We start from the raw sequence: 20,979 nt of genomic DNA on the forward strand, positions 1-20,979 counted from the left end.
TCCCTCCTTCCATTCTTCTTTCCATCCTTCCTTCCCTTCCTTCTTTCATTCCATCATTCCTTCCGTCCCTTTCTTCCTTCTTTTCTCCCTTCCCTCTTCCAATCTCCCTTCCCTCCCTTCCTTTCTACGGTCTTCCTTCCTTCCCTCCTTCCTTCCTCCCTTGCTTTCTCTCCCCTTCCTTTCTTCTCTTCTCTCCCTCCTTCCCTCTCTCTTTGCTTGCTTCCTTCTTTCTTTCCTTGCTTCCCTTCCTTCCTTTCCTTCTTTCTTTCTTTCTTTCTTTCTTTCTTTCCTTTCCTTTCCTTTCCTTTCCTTTCCTTTCCTTTCTTCCCTCTTCCCATCCTCCGTCCCTTTCTTCCTTTCTATTGCCTTCATTCCTTCCCTCCTCAATTCCTCCCTTGCTTCCTTTCTCCCTTCCTCCCCTTCTTTCCTTCCTTCCTTTTCTTGCTTTTCTCTTCCCTCCCTTCCTTATATCTTTCTTCTCTTCCTTCTTTCTTCCCTCCCTTCCCTCTTTCTTTCCTTCCTTCCCTCTTCCTCCCTTTCTTCTTTCCCTCTTTCCTTCCTTCTCTTCCTTACCTCCCTCTTTCCTTCTCTTTTTCCTTCCCCCTTCTTCTCCTTCCCCTCTTCCCCTTTTCCCTTTCCCTTTCCCTTCTTCCCCTTTCCCCTCCCCTTCCCTTCCTCCTCCCCTCTCCCTCCATTCGGTGCCTTTCCCATGGAAGAGGAGGACCCCAGACCCAGGACTCTGGGAGCACACACGCCTCCTTTCTGCGCAGGCAGCTCCAGTCTCAGGAGGAAATGTCCTTTCCCTTCCTTGCTTCCTTCCTTCCTTCCTTCCTTCCTTCCTTCCTTCCTTCCTTCCACCTGGCCATCTCCAGAGAATGGCAGGAACGAGCTCCCAGTGGGACAAGGCCAGCAAAACCAGCAGTGGCTCGTATGAATGCAGGAGGAGGAGGAGACAGGGCCCAAAAGGCCCATTGCTGTTATTGTTCTCAAAAGCATTATCATGTTTAAATAAATAGATATTGTTGTTATTCTTATTATTGCATCTGTATGGCATAGTAGTGTTTTGAATTACTGTAACTATTAATGCTTAGACCGTGTCACTCACTGCTAGCCCTTCGTTACAGCAGTTGTTACTGAACCTTTGTTTTTATGACTTTTATAATAATAAACACTTATGTTGAGTAATAATTCGTGTGTTCATGCAGCTGCTTTTAATAATGCCCCAGTCTGCATTTACATTTACCTTCAATTGATGGCAGCCAGGCTGAGAAGCCTCTCATGGGGGGAGTGCAGAAATGATGCCCTTGGGCACCACTTTAGCTGCCAGGGCTCCATTCTACGGGATCCTGGGATTTGTAGTTAGTTGTGGCACTTTGCTGACAGAAAAGCCTAAATATCTCACAGAACTAAAAATCCCATCAGGGCCATGGGAAAACACCAGTGAAGGCATGCGGACCCAGTTGCAGCGACAGGGAGCCTAATTCTAGGGTTCTCTATGAGTTCCTGCATTGCAGAATAAAGGGAATGGAGTGGATCAGGGCCCTTCTTGGGGTGTCTCCCAACTCTAAGGTTCTCTATGAGTTCCTGAATGGCAGAATAAAGGGGGTGGAGTGGATCAGGGCCCTTCTTGGGGTCTCTTCCCAACTCTAGGACTCGATGGTCAAAAAGCCCAGGACTGCATTCTATAGGCTTGCAAGGTGGGTTAACTGTAGTTCTGTCTGCAGAAGTCAAGCTGTTCACTTGGCTTTGCTTTCTGAGTATCCCAAATCCTTGCGAGCCGCTTCCTTGGATCCCTTTCTGGGAAATGGCAGGATGCAGCTGCAAACAGCCACTCCGTCCACCTTGTCAGCCTCCGTTCGTATTGAACTGGGCAGAAGGCAGAACGAATACACAAACAAACAAATATTGGTTATTTGAAAAAAGCCCTCAATGCCTAAATGGTTTTAAATGTTTGAATTGATTTCATATGTAATCGTTTGACCGTCAAACCCAAAGGCTGCTTAGCCATGGCTCCTCTTCTTCTTCTCCTTCGTCCTGGGGAGAAGTGACCAGTGGGGTGTCCAGTGGCACTCTGTCCTGGGCCCAGTTGGCTATTTGGCATCTTGATCAAGGACTTGGAGGAAGGAATAGAGGGCATGCTTATCAAATGTGCAGATGACACCGAATGAGGCGGAATAGCTCACCCCCCCAGAGGACAGGATCCCAATTCAACATGATCTTAATAGATGCAAAAGCTGGGCCAAAAGGAACCAAATGAACTTCACTGTAGTTAGGGACAAGAACGAAAAGGCACAGATCTAGGATGGCAGACCCTTGGCTTAAGGAGCGTCCTAATGTCTGAGCGCCAAAGGGCAGGATGGGCTCTCTAGCCTTATGGCCACCATCCTGGGAGAAGGAAAACCCTCATCCCAAACCCGGGCAGATGCTGCTCCTCTAACCCTGTAAGGTCAACCATCTAAGAGGATACCCGAGGACCTCGCTGCCACCGTCCATGCTTGTCAAGGCCTCAGCAGACGAACCTCTGGTTTAAAGGGTGAGGCCAGTTCTGTGCACGCTGCACTCCACCAGAAAAACCCATTGCACAGGCTTCAAGGATACATCCAATCCCCGAAAAAGCCCTGTAGCGATAGGCGAGGGACAAAATGGCAAGTGTAAAGGTGCACTGGAAGCCACAGACCCAACCCTGCATGCAGGCAGTTCAGGACTTTGGTGGCTTGAGACTGACCGGGGATGACAGTCTCATTCGGCAGCATCCTGAATGACCAAGCAGCCTTTTTTAAGGAGAGCACTGCTTGCTCCATATGGAGAGGGGCCTAGAAAAGGCGGCCTAAAGAAAGCTCATCCCCAACAACCCGGTTGGCTAGCCGCGGCCAACGGGCATCTTCTGATGCGGTCAAACAAAGACAAAGAGACAAAGGCACACACCAGCCTCCAAAGGTGCAAATGGACTAACGCTTGCATGCTGGAACATCAGAACCATGCAAGATTCTGCAGACAGTGGACGTCCTGAGCGTCGTTCTGCTCTAATCGCCCGATTTGTCACGACTTAACATCAACATCGCTGCTCTTAGTGAGGTTCGTCTCCATGACGAAGGCAGCCTTAAAGAACACGGTCTGACAAACCCAAAACTGAAAAACATCTTTCGGGTGTAGGCTTCATGATCAAAAACTCCATTGCCTCCCAACTCGAAACCTTGCCAACAGGACGCTCTGATCGCATTATCTCCTCCCACATGTTGCTCTCTTCAGTATGCAAGCTGACCCTTTGGAGAAACCAGAAAGGCCATCCAGTGCAGCCCCTTCTTCTGCCATGCAGGAATACACAGAGTCCTAGAGACAGAAGGGAACCCCAAGGGCCATCCAGAGGAGAAGGAGGAGGAGGAGGAGGCCTGGCGTAAATCCTATCCTCGCTGGGGGAGAATAGCGATGCAGAGAAATACAAATATATCTAGGGTGGCTAGCGAGGGATGTAATCTATATTGTATTATTTACGTGGCAGATGTAACATTTATTGCATGGCAGATGCAATCCCCATCGCAAAAGAAGGCGCCCTTAGCGAGTGCAGACTTCTTAGCTCTGGACTACAATTCCCATCACCCCCAACACACATGGCCACAGGGCTCAAGCATTCTGGGGATTTCCAGAAAGGAGCATCAGGGGGCGAAGGGAGACCTCCCCCAACGTCTGCATTGCCTGGGGATGATGGGAACTGTCCTCCAACCCTACTCTTGAAAGGCTTGAACCCCCCCCACCACCACCACCACCATGCTGTGCCTGATGAGGATGATGGGAACTGTCCTATATGCTATATATCCCTACGACAGAATGGGTTTGGACCAGGAGGGCCATGCCAACCCCATATATAGGGTCGCCATAAGTTGGAAACAACTTGAAGGCACATGACTACAGCAGCATACACACACACACACATATAAAGTTTTAAATACATATATATAATTATACACACATAATATTACACACACAGTTACATAGATAATTAGAATATGTGAGTGACAGAATGTGCAATTGATTGACAGAATATGTGATGGGTAGAGTATGTGGCATATATTTGCCAAAGGCAAAGGAGCTGGCCTTGTGCTGCCCTCTTGTGGCCAAGACCTGGCCCTGCAGCAGCCCTTGCTTTGGATGCATGTAAAGAAATCAGACAAGACCACACATCTGGGATGAGCAGTTTAATTGATCCTTGGCAATTGACACCTGTGGCCAACTGAATTGAACATTGCACCATGTGCCCCAGACTGGCAGAGTTCTTGATGCCCAAAGGGGCCAGGGGTCCGCACTGGCGCTTCCAGGGGGTGGCTGTTGTGAACCAAAGAGGAACTCCAAGCCAAGAAAAAAGTTGAGAAATCTGTCTTTATTCAGTCTTGTGGCACCTTAACACCATCATTTCCTTCCTGAATGCGGAGTGGGGAGAGTGCAGGACTGGCAAATGTTGCTGGGCTGCAACTCCCAGCAGCCCTCCTCAGTGTGTCCCAAGGGCAAGGGGTCATGGGAGTTGCAGTCTAACAAATCTGGGGGGTGGCAGATGTTCCCCGCTCCACTTCCAGGCCTAAAGCAGTTCTGCCCCTGCTTGGCCATAGAGCCCATTCCTATCACTGCTTGAATCACCGACAAATGTGCCTTTCGCTCAGAACCGGAAGCCCAAGGAAAGCGCAAGAAATTAAAACAGGCAAAAGGTTAAAAATTCCTAACAGTAAAAATGGCCAGCTGTCCTTTCCACGTCTTTCCTCTCTCCTCACATAGGGAGGACCCCCATAAAGTCACGCGTCCCCCCGCATCGCCCCATGGAAGAAGGTGGCTGCTCTTTGGCAAAAGACCATTAGCCAGAACTCCGGATGGTGTTTGTGGTCTTGCAGCCTTTTTCCAGGGGCTGCAGAGTAACTACAAAGAACTCAAAAGACGTTTGCAAGGACATCGGGAGACTCGGCCGTGGCAGAAGCCAGTCGGCATGCAGCCAACGGGGCACTGCTTTCCCGGCTACAACTTGGTGGGCTGCTCGGGGTCGCTGCTGCGGTCGCCGCCGCTGCCGTCCTCGGCACCGCTGTTGTCACCTTGGGCTTGCAGCATGGCTGGTGTGGGCAGGATCATGGGCAGGGCGTTGGTGCCCCTCTCGTGCCAGCAAACGTCCAGCAGCGGGTAGAGCTTCCCCTGGAACTCGGCCTGGAAGGCGTACATCAGGAGGAGCTCATCGGGGCTGTCGGCGTTGAAGAAGGCCACCTCCCCCCGTTCGTAGTGGAGGAAGACCCCCACGCGGCGGGGCCTGGACGTCAGGGGCAGGGCCACCCGGGGACCGGCGAAGGCTTCGTAGACCTTGCCCTCCTTGAGGCCAATGAGCCAGGCCCCTTGTTCGGGGCTCTTGCCTAGCTTGCCCTTGCGGCTGGCGGTGGCCTTGACCACCCCCAGGCGCCAGTGGCTCTTGCCCCCCACGATGACCTCCCAGTAGTGCTGCCCCCAGGAGAAGCCCTTGCTGGCCAGGACGCAGGTGCTGTAGTCAAAGCGATCCGGGTGGCTGTTGCGCCGCTGGGAGAGGAGGCCACACCGGACCACCGTGTTGCCCTTGGAGAGCTCCAGCATTGGGTGGGCGCTCTCCGGGTCCAGCTTCAGCGTCTCTGGCGCTGGGAGAGAGAAGGCCGTGAGGGGTTGGTTTGTGGGAAAGAACAGTAAGCAACACAAAGTAATGTGTGCACATTGTACACACAGCATGTAAAATCCCACTACTTTTTCCAGTATTGGAAGTGTGGGGTGACTTCTCAGACACCAGCAGGAACCAGGCTCCTCTCCCAGAGCTTTAACTGGAGTTAACAGGAGCCCTTGGCTAGAAATGTCAAGGCGCTTCTAGAGTCGCTCTGATGAGGCACTGTTACGTTTCACACAGTTCTCTTTACCAATTATAGGACTTGTTTTTAAAAGCGAAGTGCGGTGCCATGTATCAATGACAGGCCACATTGCCAAGTGTTGTAATGAACAATGGGCTTGTTCTCAAACGCTGCTCTGAGCAACGAGAACAAACTCCTTTTAAAAGGAAACTTGGCAGTCTGGCGATGCCGATGACAGGCAAGTTGCGGCGTTTGCTGGCCATTCTGCCACAGCAATCTCACAGGATGTGGCCACCCCTGTGACCTGTCCCAAATCTTCCTCTTTTTACACACACCCCTCCGTTTGCACACTCCTTCCTCCACGGATGTAAAGCCTTCACTTCCACAAACGATCCGAGGAACACTCACACCCAAATGTGGAGGAGAAGGAGGAGGCCAAGTCCTCCTGCCCCCCATCTGCCTGCCCCCTTTGTCCCATTCCCCACCTCTTACCTGGGAGGACCCTGCGGAGCAGCCGCTTCCACACCATCATCTGGACGTCGTCTTGGTGGAAGCCGGGCTTAAAGGAGACGGCGGTGAAGGTGCCCCCTTCGGCCGGGTGCTGATGGGGCAGTTCGGACCTGGAAGGGAGGGAGCCGTGTTTCTGCAAAAGAAGAGACACAGAAGATGCCGTGAGCTTGTGCCGTGAAGACACATGGCAAAGAACTCATGTGCACAAGTAGACACAGACACACTCCTGCCACGCCTTTAGAGGGCTCATATTACAAGAAGGGACATCAACAGTTTTAAGAGATGCAGAAGATTCCACATTGCTAGGAGGAAACCATAAAAGCTTGGAACTGCTACTGAGCAAAGTTAAGTGGAAAAGCAGGGCTACAGCCGAAGCTTAAATGAGTGGCACAACTTTAAAACCAGGGACGAAGATGTAGAAACAGTCAAATATTTTCTCTCCCTTAGCTCAATATTTACTCGGAACCGTATCTGTCGCCAAAACTAGGCCAAGACTCTCTCTGGGCCAGGAGCCCTTCCCTCCCGGTGCCCTGGGCATCCCAGCCGCAGCCACGAACCCGGATGAAGTCCAGTTGGCTTTCGTTGTTGAGGCTCTGCAGGGAGTCCTCCAACTCCTTCAGCTCCCGGAGGGCGTCTGCAGCCTGCTCTGCCTGGACCTGGATGGAGGCCACCAGGCCGGCCACCTGCCTCTCGATCTGCCCCAGGAACCGGGCCTTCTCCTCGTCGATGTACCTGTGCAGCTCCTGGAACTGCTTCCGGATCACCCACTTGAAGACGTCCGACTCGTTCTGACGGGGGACAGCCATAGGAAAAATTTACCACCACGAGGGCAATGCCAGGCCCATTTTGTGGGCATGCTGTGCAGGGGACAGCTTTGGCTTTTGGGGGTGACCTGACTCTCCCTGCAAAGCCAACCAGGACAATACTGGCAGTGGGCAGCGACACGTACTCTGGAATTCACCAGGCAGGGATGAATTCACATTTGTCCCAAAGCACGCCTCCTGGCACTCCAAACACTATCAAGAATGATGCCCAGGAGAGTATCATCCAATTGGTTGTACACACTTGGTGTGTCTTTTCACGGTTGGCATTGCCCTTCTGCCCTTCCATGCCACCGTGCGGCATAGGAGGAGGGGAGTGTAAGTGGGGGTGTGGGCACCCTCCATGCTCACCGCAATGCGCGTCTTGTTGTTCATCAGCCGGCTTACATGCTCATTCAGGTCCCTCTGCTGCTGCTGCACCCCAGTCATCAGGACAGACAGCTCCTCCTGAGGAGGATAAGGAAGGCTTTAGTCTCCTGGGCTGGCATTGCCCCACCTGGAATTAGGCTCCCCATTTTCAAAGCGGTGTGCGATTCTGAACCTTTGGCCCTCAAGATTCTTTCGACTTGGGCACCCAGAATCACTTTGTTTCCAGGCAGGCAGAGAAGTTGAAGGGGCGTTTCTGGCTTTATCTTGTGCCCTTTCCAGTGGCTGGCACTCTGTGGCACAGATCTGCTTTTCCGCCTCCCTCATACAGGGCAAGGCTCCATCTGCTGGCTCTGAGGGCTCCTGTGCCACCCCTCTGCCCTTGACCAGAGAGTGGGAGCCGTCCTCCACCACATACCTCATTGCCATGTGAAGCCACCCTGACCCACAACACCCCACCCCATGAGCGCCATCACCCCACATGAGAAATACCCTTGGCCTGGGGGGATGGGTATGTGTGGGAGAAGATCATCCCGCTGTGAATGAATTATTACTAGACTGGCATGGTGGGCATGCAGGAGCCCTTGCTACACCCTCCCACCTGCCCCCTGCCGTCTCTGCCCCACCTGCCTTCATCCGGCTGTAGACGCTGGAGACAGGTGTGACCTTGTGCTGCCGGTGGGTGCCGATGGTGCCGCACAGCCCGCAGATCACGGCCCGGTCGTCTTCGCAGAAGAGGCTGAGGGGGTTGTGGTGGTCGGGGCAGGACTCCTCACAGGCCTCGGGACCACCAGCGCCACTGCCTTCCCCCGCGCCACGCAGGGCCTCAATGACGCGGGCCAGGCTGACGTTGGGCGGGGAGCTGGTGCAGTCAACAGCCTTGCGGCAGACAGGGCAGAGGAAGGGCCTCTCTGGGCCCCCCGAGAGGGAGACCACACAGGGCTTGCAGTAGGAGTGCCCGCACTGGAGCATCAGGGGCTCCCGGAAGACCTCCAAGCAGATGGGGCAGAGGAGCTGGTCCTCCAGCTGGTCTATGCTCATCTTCCGAGCCATCGTTGGGCACAGAGGCAAGGCAGGCTGGCAACTCCTGCAGCGAGAAGAGGGGCAGAGATAGGGAGGCCCACCCCTTTCCATTGAAATCCTGCCCAAAGGGCACACACACACCCATGACCCATGGGCAGCCCATTCCTACATACCTTCCACAGCAGCAGCAGCAGCAGCAGCAGCAGCAGCAGCAGCAGCAGCAGCAGCACCAGCTGAGTAAGGTCTGGGGTGCAGGCCTTCTCTTTCCGGTCCTGAGCCCAATGTCCTTCTTTTCTTCCAAATGTGGCTTAAAGCCCAGGAGGTGCAGAGACTACCATCAAGGCCTGGCAGCCACACCAAGCTTCAGCTACAGCTGAACGGGACAGAAGAAGTGCCCAACGGCTGCCAAGCCCTCCTCCGCGCCAGGCACACACCCCTGCTGTGCAAACGTACCTTTACCTACCTTGAGGTTCACCTTGCTGAAGAGGTTTCCCTTCCACCCGCCAGACGTGTTTGCGGATGCACAGGCCCAACCACCCCCTACAGCTGGCAAGGGGCCACAGGGGCCTGGCATGGGAGGCCACCACGCCCCTCCGGTATGCAAACTCTGATTGGTCTCAAAGGCGCCAAAGAACGCCTGGTATTCACAAGCCTGCCACCAAAGGTAAAAATCAGGGTGATTGCGTGGGCTAATTCCCTGCTCAGGGCAGCTAGGGGATGGTGGGACTGCTGTCCCAGACAGCTTTCCCAACTCTTGGACATAAGGGTCCACTTGCATGGTGGGAGTGGAGTGAGGCTGAGGAGACAAGTGGCAAAACTGGGGCAAGTGGAACAGGGGCTTCAAAGGCCTCAAAGCTTTGGGGGAGTGGGGCTGGGGGTCCCCCTCCCCACCATTTTGAGAAGCAGCTCAGAATGTGTGGGACCCAGGGGCACTTCCTCAGTTGGAACAGCAATGCCCAAGAGGATGCCATCTGCACCCACACCTCCAACTCTTGGCCCTTTCCCTCCGAGAACCAGCTAAAGTCCTCCAGTGTTAGGACTGCTGTTTGATGGCTGTCTTAAGCCTCAGAGGTGAGCAGCCAGAATGGGACCCCTGCTCCCCCATCCTCTCCCAACTTGAGGTGCCAACCACTGCTCCAGCTGGTCGTGTCTCTGCATGTGGGTCCAGCCCTTTGAGTTGACCACCCTCGTCTCTTGGGCTGGGCTTGCTCTTCAGCCACCCCCACACCCCTCTCCACTCACATTTGGTGCAAAACCCATGTGGCTGGCTCACCAGGCGTCCCACAGAGCTGGGAGAACCCAACAAGGGCACCGGACGTGGCACGCTGGGCCCTGGGCCAAACACTCAAGCAGCCAGGCACCAGTTCAAGCAGTCTCGGTTTTATTTTAAATCAACGTAAGCAAGGAAAACAAATTGCACATTCACACTAAAACCCTCAACAGGAATGATCCAAGTCTTTGTTGCAACATTTTAAAACAGAACGCCAACCTGCTCCCTGCTCGCGTCCATGAACCTTCCCTTCCACATGCCGCCCCCACGGCCCCCACCCGCTCCTGGCAAAAGGCCCTTTCTCTCTCTTTCTCTCAAGCAGGACAGAACAGACAGAGTCACATCCACAGTAGAAAACAAAAACATGAAACGCTGGCCTGGCAAGGCGAAGAGGGAGGGAGGGAGGGAAGGAGATTTGGGAGATTCCCCCCCCAAAAAAAGAGGTCCCATCCCAAGGGGGTCTCTTCCGTTTCTTCCGCTTCCTCTTCCCCAAACCGTCGGCCAATTCCCTAACAAACAGCGCTGTACTTCCACGCCTCCATGAACCAAGCTTGAAGGAATTCAAAGGCAATTTAGCTTAAATATAAAAATAAACTTTTACTTTGTTAAAAAATGTTTAAATATTATTATTATTATCATCTTTTAAATTTAGAATGAGGCAGGCTCTGCACACACTCACACCTTTCTCTCTGATGGAGGAAAAAGAGCTGGCAGCCACCCAAAATGTGTGTGTTTTGGGGGGCTGTCTTGGGTTTCAGAGGGGCTCCTTCCCAAAGGGGCAAAGGGGAGACCGCTGGTTGCCGGAAAGGGGCCATAGCCCCTCTCCATTGCTCCCCAGGGCAACTGGATGCAATCCTAGGCAGGAAAGACCCAGAGGGAAGCTTCTCCTGGGCTGGTTTTCCAGGTGGGGCTCCCCTGCAATGTCCCTTCAGAGCCACAGCCCCTTCCCCTTCCTTTCTCTGCCCCCCCCCCCCCGTGGGCAGCGCCAGCCTCCCAAGCAGCAGAGCGCCTCACGCGCAGGTCCACGCCACGCACACACACACCTCGCCACACAGCGATGCAGCCACCGTCCACACCCAATTTGGCGGGGTGCGTCTCCGCTGGAGACAGGCGCCCCCAAAAATGTTTACAGCAGGTCCGGCATTATCAACATGCCGCCACACATACAGTTCAATTCTTCCTCCAAACTCGATTCACAGAGTAATTTTTTTCTTTTAAAAGTAAGGAAAGAACACAGACATAGTGAGTAAAACACAAGACAGTGGGGCAGAGGGTGGGGTGCGGAAGCAAAGCAGGGGCAGTGGATGGCGGTCCTCCTTCCCTCCTTCCCTTGCCAGGGGGCTCAGGAAAGCAGGGAAGGGGCACAACCCTCTGGCCCACTCCCGCCCCAGCCAGCCCCACAGCCAGCAACAACATTGGTTAGTGTTTCCATGAAAGATCCCTTGCCCCCACCCCCAATAAAGAGGGTTGAACCCAGGAAGCCTCCTTAGAAGGGGGTCTGCCCTCCCAGGCAGAGAGGCTGCCTGGCCCACAGGAGGGACCAGGGCCTTTCGCTCCGAAAGGAGTCTCCCAGCCCCGAGAGAGGAAGGAGCCGGTGGGGAGGAAGGCTGGCTTGGGAGGGGTCCAAAAGAGAAGACGCATGCAGATGCTAGCCAAGCACCCCTGGCCCCCCAGAAGAGGACAGGGACGAGGCCAGACGAGGGAGGAGGGAAGATGGAGGGGGTCTGGGACGGAAGAGAAAGGAGCAGATATGTACAAACGTTTCTCCAGACTCCGTCACAGACTGTTCAAGTAAAAAGGGGAGCGGGGTTTCAGAGATCTCTCTTTGGCCCAAAGGGGACCCAGTGGGTGCCACAGAGAAAGACAGGCGCCCACAATAGTCAGTCCCGCTGAGGGTGCGCGCCGGAGGAGGAAGCTGCCCGCCCTCCTTCCTTCCTTCCCTCCCTCCATCAGTCAGTTGGTCAGCAGGGCGGGCAGGAGGGACAGTCCAGCCACAGGGTCACTTCTTGCGAGTGTGCTGCCTCCGGGCCTGGAGGCGCTGGCGGGCCCCCGTCTTGGCTCCTGCCCCGATGGAGAAACTGGGCACCGAGGGGCCTGGAGGGACAAACAAGGTTGTCTCCATCAGCCAAGGCAAGGCTACAGATGCCCCCCACCAGAGTGGCTCAGCTGCCTTTCCAGGCCTTTTACCTCATGACACAGGTGCCCCCCCCAAAACCAAGCACTACAGCATGGAAAACAAATTGGAGCGGAATCCTCCCTAACCTTATGCCACATCTGCGGCGGATTTTTGCTAGTAAGGAAGCAGGTTCACACAACCTGCCCAAGGAAGTCCTTTGCCCCAAAAAACCTGCAGCTGGTTGGTGTGCCCCCTCCCATGACTTACTGAACGTGGGCCCTGCTCCTCCAAAGGTCGGGGTGACAGGTGTTCCGAAGGAAATGGTGCTGGCTCCCAGCGCGGCCCCACTAGCAGCTGCGGATGCTGTGGGAGTGCTCTGCCCAAAGGTAGGGGTGGGTGCTCCTGGAAGGCAAAGAGAAGGGTTTAAAAGCATTTAAAATTGTGTTTAAACGTCAAAATCGAAGACATGCACAGCCCATTCAAAGGCCCTAGAATCACAGAACGACATAGCTGACCATAAGGGCCACCCAGTCAACCTCCCTGCCATGCACATAGACTCCCTAATACAAGCCTCTGTCAGCAGCCTGGCCACAGCAGTCTACCTGGTGTCCTTTGCCCCTTTGCCTCACCAAAAGGGACTCACCTCCGAAGGCCGGCTTGCTCTCCGGAGTGCCTGTGATGCCGAAAGCAAAGCTGGAGCTCTGGGCCGGGATGCCCAGCGGGTTTGTTGCCAAGGAAGATCCAAAGGGGGTGGCAGCCCCTGTCCCCGCGCTCTGCCCTCCGCCAAAGCTGAAGCCAACAGAGGGCACTCCTGTGCCAGCAACACTGGCAGCTGCCGCAATGCCAAAGGCGCTGCCCCCTGCTCCTGCTGCCGCCGGTTGGCTGGAGGCCCCAAAGGCAAAGGGAGCTGGGGCTGGAGCCCCAAAGACTGAGCCGGCCGCCGTGCTGCTCCCACCACTGCTGGCCGTAGTCTGAGTGCTGGAGCCAAAGCTCGTGCCCGCCGCGGTGGTGGCTGCCCCAAAGGAGAAGACCGATGTAGAAGATCCAAAGGCAGGCTGGGATGCGCTCTTGGCCCCAAAGGATACCAGGGACCCAGGGCCACCAAAGGTGGGCTGTGGGCCACCACTGCTGGCACCCGCACCAAAGGCCGGCTGGGTGGCCGGTTGGACCACTGAGCCTGTGAAGCTGAAGGGCGTGCCAAAGGTCACCGGTCCTGTGGAGGGCTTGGCAGGCGGTGGCTGACCCTCCAGGGCTCCTGTGTCAAAAGTCAGTTGGCTGGGCTCTGCTGAGTATGGAGGAGGGGGGCCTTTAGAAGCTGTGCCAAAGCCCCCACCAAAGGCCGAGGGGCCCAATCCAAATGTCAGGGAAGGCTGTGACGCAGCCGTGACAGTGGCGGGCATGGTGGTAGTGGGTGCCATGGAGGGGGCTGTCAGGGCCAGCGAGGAGCTGCCACCGCTGCTGCTAAAGATGTTGAAGCCGCCAGAGGCTATAGCAGTGGTGCTAGATGCTGCCTGGGTGGTGGTGCTAGAGGCAGAGCCAGCCAAGGGGCCAAGCGTGGAGCCCTGGGTGCCTGCCGGTTTGCCAAATTGGAACAGGGGGGCCACTGCAGTGACACCAGTGGTGGTGGATGGGGCCCCAAAAATCAAGGGCTGGGAAGGCAGGGCAGCGGGGGCCGCAATTCCGGATGGGGCCACTGCCACGGCTGCAGGGGTGGCCATGCCGCCACTGCCACCAAGGCCTTGCAGGCCAGTCCCAAAACTGAAGACAGGCTTGCTGGCAGAGACACTCGTGACGGCAGCTGTTGTGGAGAGCAAGGAAGCTAAGGTGGAAGTGGTGGCCGCTCCTGCCTCAGAGGGAGCAGGGAACCCATGAATGCTGGACGCTGCAGCAGTGGCGGCGGTGCTGGCAGGGGTGAAGGCTGGCTGGAAGTTAAAGGGCGAAGAAGCCGCTGTGGTGGTAGATGTGGGCAGACCCCCGAAGATGGGCTTGAAGGTGCCAGGGCCAGGGGCCAGAGGAGGCTGTGTCACGGAGGGCAGAGTTCCAGGAGAGACAGAGAAAGTTCCTGAGGTGCTGCCTGCACTGGAGAGGCTTGGGCTCTCGCTCTTGGCCAGGGCGCCAAAGACTGGTTTGAAGACTGGCGCAGAGGTGGCAGCGGGCAGAGAGGAGGGTGCGGTGGTGGCCGAGGAGGCTCCTGCCAAGGGCTGGCTATCTGGAGGACTGGTGAGGATCCCAAAGAGGATGCTGGGCTTGGGTGCAGAGGAGGGCCTTGCTGGGGTCTGGCTCAGCTCAGAGGAGGATGAGGTGGAGCTGGTCACCGGGGCACTTCCTTTGCAGGCAGGCTGGGCAGCACCAGAAGCAGGAGGAGGAGGCAGAGGAGGGGGCGGCAGGGCAGCAGTGCTGGTCAGGGAAAGAGGGGAGGCAAGAGGAAGGGGCTTGGCTGCCCCCTCTCCAGAGGTCACAGGTGTCGAAGTGCCCAGGGGCAGCGAGGCCGAGGCTGGTGGCAGCGGAGGAGTCTCTGCAGTGGTGGTGGAGGATGAATTGGCCCCTGGATCTGAAGGAAGACAAAGAAGCGGTAGAGGTCTCTCACTGCAACAGCCAAGAGCAGGAGAACAGACTGCTCAGTAGTCCAGTCTCCATCCTGAAAGCCATGTCAGTCAGTCAAAAACAGCCTGACGCCTATCCCTGCTTGCATAGGGCTGAATTTGGGGGAAAGGCAACACTGCACCCAACCGGAGAGCAGGTCACTTAGAAGTTGAGTCTGGCTTGCACAGCGATAGGCAGAGGATCCTCTGGGGAGATGTGGACCCAGCGCCCTCACAGCCAGCCCCACTAGGAAGCTCCCATTCTCCCTGCTCCCCACGTTTTTGGAGCTGATCACTCACCAGCCTGCCCTGCGGTGCTCTGGGCATCCTGCATCTTCTTCAGGCTCTCCAGAAGGGGGTTGGCCGCTGCGGCTGTCGAGGGGGGCAGTGACCCAGAGGGCTTGGCAGGCAGCGCCAGTGAGAAGGTCAAGGGGCTGGGCACAGAGGAGGAGGAGGAGGAGGAAGAGGAGGAGGAAGAGGCAGCCGTCTCTGCAGGTGGACTGAGGGCAGAATCTGCAAGGCAGGAGCAAGACCAGTCAAGACTTCCTTGCCATCCTGGGGGTGAGAGAGCCCACTGCCCCTCTCCTGGCTCTGGCTAACTAGGGAGAACGGTGGCAACCAGGCCTTGTTTTGGAAAGAGGTGACTGATCCACCCACATCCAGACCTTGATACAAAAGGGAACTTGGAGCAAGGGAAGGCAGGGAAAAGGGAGGGAAAAGGGAGGGAAAGGGGTATACCTCTGCTACCTGTTTTGTCCTCCAAGACTTTGTTGAATAACTGCAGGGTGGCCTCCTTTTCTGCATCCAAATCTTCTGAGGTGACTGGATACCCAAGCTGAGGTGGGGGAGGCTGCCAGGGGAACAGAAGGGCACCCGCATGAGCATCTCTGATTCTCCTTCGAGGGAGCGTGCCCATTCCCTGCCCTGGCAACCAGGTCAAGGCTTTGAGGAGTCTCAGCCTCATGCTCCTTGGAAAAAGCGGGTGGGAAATAGCACTGGGCCCAGGAACTGATTTTCTCCCCCGGGGAAAAACCAAGAGGGAGAGTGACCACTTCTGGCCTCAAAAAACAGACACTTTTGTACAAGATGCTACAAAATGAGCTCGTTTAACAACCCATTTGATTCAAGGAGGGCCCCTTTTCCCTCCCTGATCTAGATCTAAAGAGACCCAGACCCTGTTGAGATACTGAGCCACAAAGCCAGAGGCGAACACCTCGCTATGGCCTTTTCCCAGCGTTTGGTCTCCCCCACATATCTGCACAGTGGTTGCCCCAACAGCTGCCCTGGGTGGGAGGAGGTACCCTCACAACTATCCCAGTCCTGCAGGGCATCCCTCCCCCGGAGACCTTCCTTGTTCAAGGGAAAGGAAAATAGGGAAAGGAACACAAAGTGCCCTGAATCGGAGGACTCACCAATGTGAAATGGTTGCCATGGCGAGTCGAGAGCAGCTGAATCTTCCGCTTGCGCGTGCCATCACTGCCTAAAGACGAGAGCGAGGCCTGGGGACTGGGTCTGCTCTGCAGGGCCGTCTCTGCAGCTGTAGGAAGAGGATGAGGACAGATGACAGCGCTGACCAAAAGCGGATGTTCACATCCCCTCTTAGCTTTTTGGCCCAAGGTCTTCAGAGCCACCCTCTGTGCCCCCAAGGCTCATTCCCACATCCACCCTGGTTTCTGGACCTTCCGGGCACCTGGTATAGTGCCCCACACTCACCTTTCTCTGCTTGCACCTCCTTGTCTGCCTTCAACGGTGTGGAGGTGCTGGTCTTAAGAGAGTCCTCCTCCTCCCTGCAAGAATGGCAGAGAGAACTCTTTGTTCAGTTCAGTCACTGACTCCAGTTCCGTCTTTCCACTTTAACACTAGTAAGCTGCATATTTGCTAAAAGCAGCCTTGTCTGGGGAAAGGTGTTTTCTTCAAGGCCCGGCCCTCCCTTCCGGCTTCCTCAATCCAGCACAGCCCCAGTCAGAAAAGTGAGGAGGGGTGGCGGTACTCACGGGAGGCAGCAGTTGGGATACCGTGCCTTCTTGTTTGGCCTTTCCGGTGTCTGAGAGCGGGGGGACGTGGGATTGGAAAGAGGAGACGCACTCGGGCCGCTTCTCTTCCACATCTGGAAGATGTGAGACAGAGACAGGTACCCTTAGAAGCATGGCAAGCCTCTTGCCTTTGGCTCCATAGGTTTAACAGCCTCTTTAGACAGAGGCTGGATGAAATTTTAGTTACAAGGAACAACGAAAGCCAGGAGCAGAAGCCTTGGCAAACGGTGCGCATACGCATGCATCCCACCCAAGCCTTAATCAAACCCCAAACAACTTCCCTTCAGGGGACTGGAGGGGTCCAATGAGACCATGCCCAATTTTAACAGTTATCATACAATTACAACTACGTGAGCAGTCAAGGCTTCAAAAGAGCAAGAGCATTCCTAAGTTTCTGCAACAGCCTTTGCTAACTCTGAGCAGTTCTTTACATCAGACGCTCCAAATGTCAGCCCAGAAAACTCCGAGAGGCTTCCTTCTGAGCAGACAGGCATAAGGCTAAGGTCAGCCACCATAAATCTAGAACCAAAGCCTCTCCTTTTCTTTATGACCACTGTTGGGTCTCCACTGACTGGCCCAGTCCATGGAAGATCTGATCAGGAAGACCAGATCTACTCCACCGGAGGGAAGGTGCCAGTTCCCGCCCCCCCCCCCCCCCCCCAGAAGCAAGCCACATAGCAGCATACCTGTGAGAGGCCCCGCGTGGAGCTGTAGGAGCTGGCGATGGCATTGCGGATGGAGCTGGGGATGCCGCCCCCCGAGAGGCTGTTCAGGGAGCTGAGGGAGGACGTGCGGGACCTCTTGGAGCAGGACTCCTCCGAGCCGTGGGAAGAGAGGAGGCCCCGCTTCAGAGAGCCAGGCCTAAAGAGAGCCAGGCAGAGAGGGGATGGGCCAAGCTCTGCCGCCAACCTACCCGAGTCCTAACGCAGCCAACCACTTCCCAGCAGATGGGGGCAAGGAGTGCAGAAAGGGCACCCACCCGTGCCCATGCAAACCCCTTGTGACAGAGGAGAGGGAGAAGTTGCTTCTCTTTCCCATTCCCAATGCAGCTGGGGCATGAAGGGCTGCAAGGGGAGCAGGATGGAAAGCTTAAGAGGTTTCCTTGGCTAAATACCCATCTGCATCCTCTCTCTTTGTGGCCCGAAGGAAATCTTTCTTACTTGGCCATGCTTTCATCACTTACTTGGGTACAAGAGATGCTGGGGCTCCATTGGCCACCAGAGGCTCAAAAGCAGACTGCCCACTCCCTCCACTATCATGGCGCCTGCAGGAAAAACAGCAAGGAGGGCATGGAGCAGGTGGAAGCTGGACCAGGTATGGCTCAGACAAAGTGGCCGACTCACTGCCCCCTGGCCTGCTGGATGACACAGCCTGATGGCAGCAATCTCTTCCAGCCCCAGGATCCCCCACAGAGAGAGGCCGAGCCCTTACCTCCGCTTGCTCTCCTGGCCGCCAAGGAAGCTCCGGTGGTCTTCCTCCTCCTCCTCCTCCTCCACAACCCTCTTCCGGCTCTCCCTGAGAGCGCTCAGCACCGTCTCTTTCGCACACGGGTCCAGGGTGCTGTTGGGGGTGGGCGAGAATGACGCGGGAGAAGACAGCTGCTCCAACCTGTCCAAGGAAACGGTTGCTCTTACTTGGGGTGCTGGGTTTCCACTGGCCCCACAAAACGGTTCCCCAGAGCCAGGTCTCCCCCATGTGTCCCCTCAGGGGTCCTCTTGGGGGAAATGGCCTGGTCCAGACACAGACTTCAGGGCTCAGGAGCGACCTCACAAAGGCAATATGGTGATGCCGTATAAGAAGCCATTGGAGGCCCATGGAGAAGGAGGGTGGCAAGAGAGAGGGCCTCTCCTGCAAAGAAATGCCCCTTCCAGCACCTACATAAGTGCGGAAACTGCCCCGTTTGGGGTGGATCATGGAGGGGACTCACAAGAACGAGTGTCCGATGCCGCTGTCCGGCCGAGCGATCTTGACCGTCACGGGGCTCTGGACCATGCTGGAGTTGTGAGCCGAGAGCCGGCTCTTGCGCCCGTAGCCGTCCCAGCAGATGGAGGGCAGGGTGCCCAGCGAGGCGTACTGGGCCTGATGGATGGGGTACCTCCGGCGAGGAGGAGGAGGAGGCAGCACAAAAGGAGGAGGCGGCGGCGGAGGAGTCGGGCCTTCCCTGGAAAAGGGCAGAGGAAAGAGGGAGAGGGAGGCACATGCCTTTGGGGGCAGAAGAAGCCTTCCCCAGCCCAGAGGAGAGGAAGCGAAGAAGGGCTCTTGGACTGTGATGGGGAAGAAGGAAGGCACATCCCAGCGGCTGCCCTCCTTCTCCACCATTAATTACTATGACTGTTACTTAGTGCGATTACTCAGAGTCCTCCAGCCAAAGGGCTCTCAGAGGGGCTTCCCATCGAAGGCCATGGATGCCCCAGGGAGGCTTTGGGGAGAGGGGCTTCTCAGCAGGGACCCTGGGCCAAAGGGCCCCAGACCCCTCCCCAGCCATGGCACCAGCCACAGACCCACAGAGTTGGGGGGAGCCAGCCCCTTGACTCATGGAGCCCAAAGAGGGCCACGCGGGGAAGAAACGGCCAGGCAGCCTCTTGCCGCCCACTGCTCAGGGCCAGGCCCCGCTCTGGCGCCCTCTGGGCATGTGCAGAGTGCAGAGTGCAGAGCGCCTTACCTATAGACGCGGCTTCGGCGGCTGCGGCGCCTGCTGCCGCCTTCATTCCCTGCGGCGGGGCCTCCGTTGGCCAAAGGGGCGCCCTTCCCCGGAGGCGTGGCTCCCGGGGCCCGCTCCCTGCCAGCCGCCCAGGCGCCCCCCGCCGCCGCCGCCAGGGCCAGCGCCAGCCCCGAGGCCAAGGCCGGACACAGCCAGGCCAGCGCCAGGAGGAGCAACAGGGCCGCCCCCGCCGCCGGGGCCCAGGGCAGCGACAGCAGCAGCGGCAGCAGCGCCCCTTCCTCCTCCCGCTCCGGCGGCCAGCAGCGCCTCCTCCCGCTCCGGCTCCTCGTCCGCGAAGGGGCGCCCCATCCCCGCCCGGGCCCCGTCCCGCCCCCGCCAGGCATCCGAAGAAGGCGCCAACGGAGGAGGCCCTCGCGCACCAAGACGCCGCCGCCGCCGCCGCCGCTGCGCTACGGACCGGCATGCACCGCGAACGCACGCACGCACGCACGAAGGGGCGTGGTCTGCGCGGGAGGGAGGGAGGGAGAGCAGCACACCCCGTACTACGACTCCCAGCAGGCCGCGGGTGGAAGGGGGCGGGGCCGTGCGCAAGCCACACCCCTTCGTCTTCGCATGCAGTTGCCTCTTCCGGGCTAAGGGGCGGGCCACTCACAAGCCACACCCCCTCTTCTCATACCTACACACTTCCCTCTTCCTGCCTAAGAATGGGCGGGGCCACGCGCAAGCCACACCCCTTCTTCTCACGCACTGTCGCCTCTCTTCCTGCCTGAGAAGAAGGGGGCTTCGGGGCATGGGCAGAGTGCCTTCTTGCACCCCAAATAATGGACCGTGAAGGACCTCCTATATCCTATATCCACTGACCAGAAGGAGACACTGGACACTGCCGGCCAAGGGGCTTTTTCTTATAGGATCAGAGTTGGAGGAGAGCCCCAAAAGGGCCATCCAGTCCAACCCCATCCTGCCATGCAGGAACTCTCAATCAAAGCACATTCAAATTGGGGAGGAGCTCCCACCTCTCAATCCACTGCCTCAACTTAAGGCAGTATTAGGGACTCATCTCCGGAGGGTTTCTAACACTGTCCATGTTAAAATATGGGTTTGGATATAAATTGTTTTAAGGCACAACTCCACTTAAAACACACAATTTATACTTAAAATCCATCAAAAGACTATCATTGGTTAGTCTGCTGTTCCTTGCCTGATTCCCTGGGGAGAGGCGGGTAATGATAATGAACTGTGATTAATATTATTGTTACTAATAAGGGCACAGTAGTCAAGGAAGCCATTAGTAGACGTTTCTAAGGGGGGGTTATATTTTATATTACGCAATATATAATCGCCTGAATATGTTTTTATATACAGTATTTGGAAATTTTAATAAACAGAATTATTACTATGATAATCATCATCATCAGGTGGGGGCTGGTATCCCCCAGAGGCAAGACAGCTTCCAGTCAGACTGCAGCCTCCAGAAAGGGGCTGATGGGCATTGCAGTCCAACGATATCCAGAGGAGGAGGAAGGCCACAGGACACAGACACCCTTCACCCTCACTGACCGCTCTGCCAGCCCTGGAGAGAGAACTGGGCCGTGGGCATCCCTCTCCCCAACATCACAAACACAGGAGACCCTGGAGGGTGAGGGTCCGAAGGATGGAGGGTCCCTTTGCCCCTTCCGTCGTGGGCAAAGCAAGGCTCACATGCCAGGGAAACAGCCTCCCGTTCACCAGTTAATGCCAACAGGAGCACATCAACAAGGAG

General features: G+C 56.4%; 2 protein-coding genes across 3 annotated transcripts; both read right to left on the reverse strand.

Annotated features, from left to right (window-relative positions):
- Positions 1 to 4,002: 4,002 nt before the first annotated feature.
- On the reverse strand, positions 4,003 to 9,824 carry LOC149286995 (E3 ubiquitin-protein ligase TRIM50-like). Of its 2 annotated transcripts, XM_089493533.1 has the most exons (6): positions 8,731 to 8,877; positions 8,165 to 8,621; positions 7,520 to 7,615; positions 6,905 to 7,135; positions 6,330 to 6,480; positions 4,003 to 5,636 (listed from the first exon to the last, which is right to left on the reverse strand). In XM_089493533.1, the coding sequence occupies exons 2-6, from the start codon at positions 8,585 to 8,587 to the stop codon at positions 4,999 to 5,001; spliced, it is 1,539 nt and encodes a 512-aa protein (XP_089349659.1). In that variant the 5' UTR covers positions 8,588 to 8,621; positions 8,731 to 8,877; the 3' UTR covers positions 4,003 to 4,998. The 2 variants fall into 2 exon arrangements, with proteins under 2 accessions (XP_089349659.1, XP_089349658.1); XM_089493532.1 differs by having other exon boundaries at positions 8,165 to 9,824.
- A 97-nt stretch (positions 9,825 to 9,921) lies between these two features.
- Positions 9,922 to 19,603, reverse strand: LOC149286996 (nuclear envelope pore membrane protein POM 121-like). The gene is made up of 13 exons (XM_089493507.1): positions 19,221 to 19,603; positions 18,486 to 18,719; positions 17,990 to 18,166; positions 17,742 to 17,822; positions 17,245 to 17,419; positions 16,520 to 16,632; positions 16,239 to 16,312; positions 15,938 to 16,062; positions 15,273 to 15,375; positions 14,826 to 15,038; positions 12,587 to 14,494; positions 12,211 to 12,345; positions 9,922 to 11,921 (listed from the first exon to the last, which is right to left on the reverse strand). Exons 1-13 carry the CDS (start codon positions 19,601 to 19,603, stop codon positions 11,827 to 11,829), a joined length of 3,816 nt encoding a protein of 1,271 aa, XP_089349633.1. The 3' UTR covers positions 9,922 to 11,826.
- Positions 19,604 to 20,979: the final 1,376 nt, after the last annotated feature.

This window comes from Sceloporus occidentalis, unplaced genomic scaffold (assembly GCF_023333645.1).
Source record: "Sceloporus occidentalis isolate IW3139 unplaced genomic scaffold, rSceOcc1.0.p SCAF_64, whole genome shotgun sequence".
Taxonomy (NCBI): Eukaryota; Metazoa; Chordata; class Lepidosauria; order Squamata; family Phrynosomatidae; genus Sceloporus; species Sceloporus occidentalis.

What these genes read in the sequence shown, in the direction of transcription:
- LOC149286995 (XM_089493532.1), bottom strand. Translation starts at nt 8,668, where the DNA reads ATGGAAAGGGGTGGGCCTCCCTATCTCTGCCCCTCTTCTCGCTGCAGG. An exon ending in ACAACAAGACGCGCATTGCG is followed by an intron (nt 7,136 to 7,519) that starts GTGAGCATGGAG and finishes GTCCCCCGTCAG; the next exon opens with AACGAGTCGGACGTCTTCAA. An exon ending in GCCAACTGGACTTCATCCGG is followed by an intron (nt 6,481 to 6,904) that starts GTTCGTGGCTGC and finishes CTTCTTTTGCAG; the next exon opens with AAACACGGCTCCCTCCCTTC.
- LOC149286996 (XM_089493507.1), bottom strand. Translation starts at nt 19,603, where the DNA reads ATGCCTGGCGGGGGCGGGACGGGGCCCGGGCGGGGATGGGGCGCCCCT. An exon ending in GGCCAGGAGAGCAAGCGGAG is followed by an intron (nt 17,823 to 17,989) that starts GTAAGGGCTCGG and finishes TTTTTCCTGCAG; the next exon opens with GCGCCATGATAGTGGAGGGA. An exon ending in AGTCTTGGAGGACAAAACAG is followed by an intron (nt 15,039 to 15,272) that starts GTAGCAGAGGTA and finishes CCTGCCTTGCAG; the next exon opens with ATTCTGCCCTCAGTCCACCT.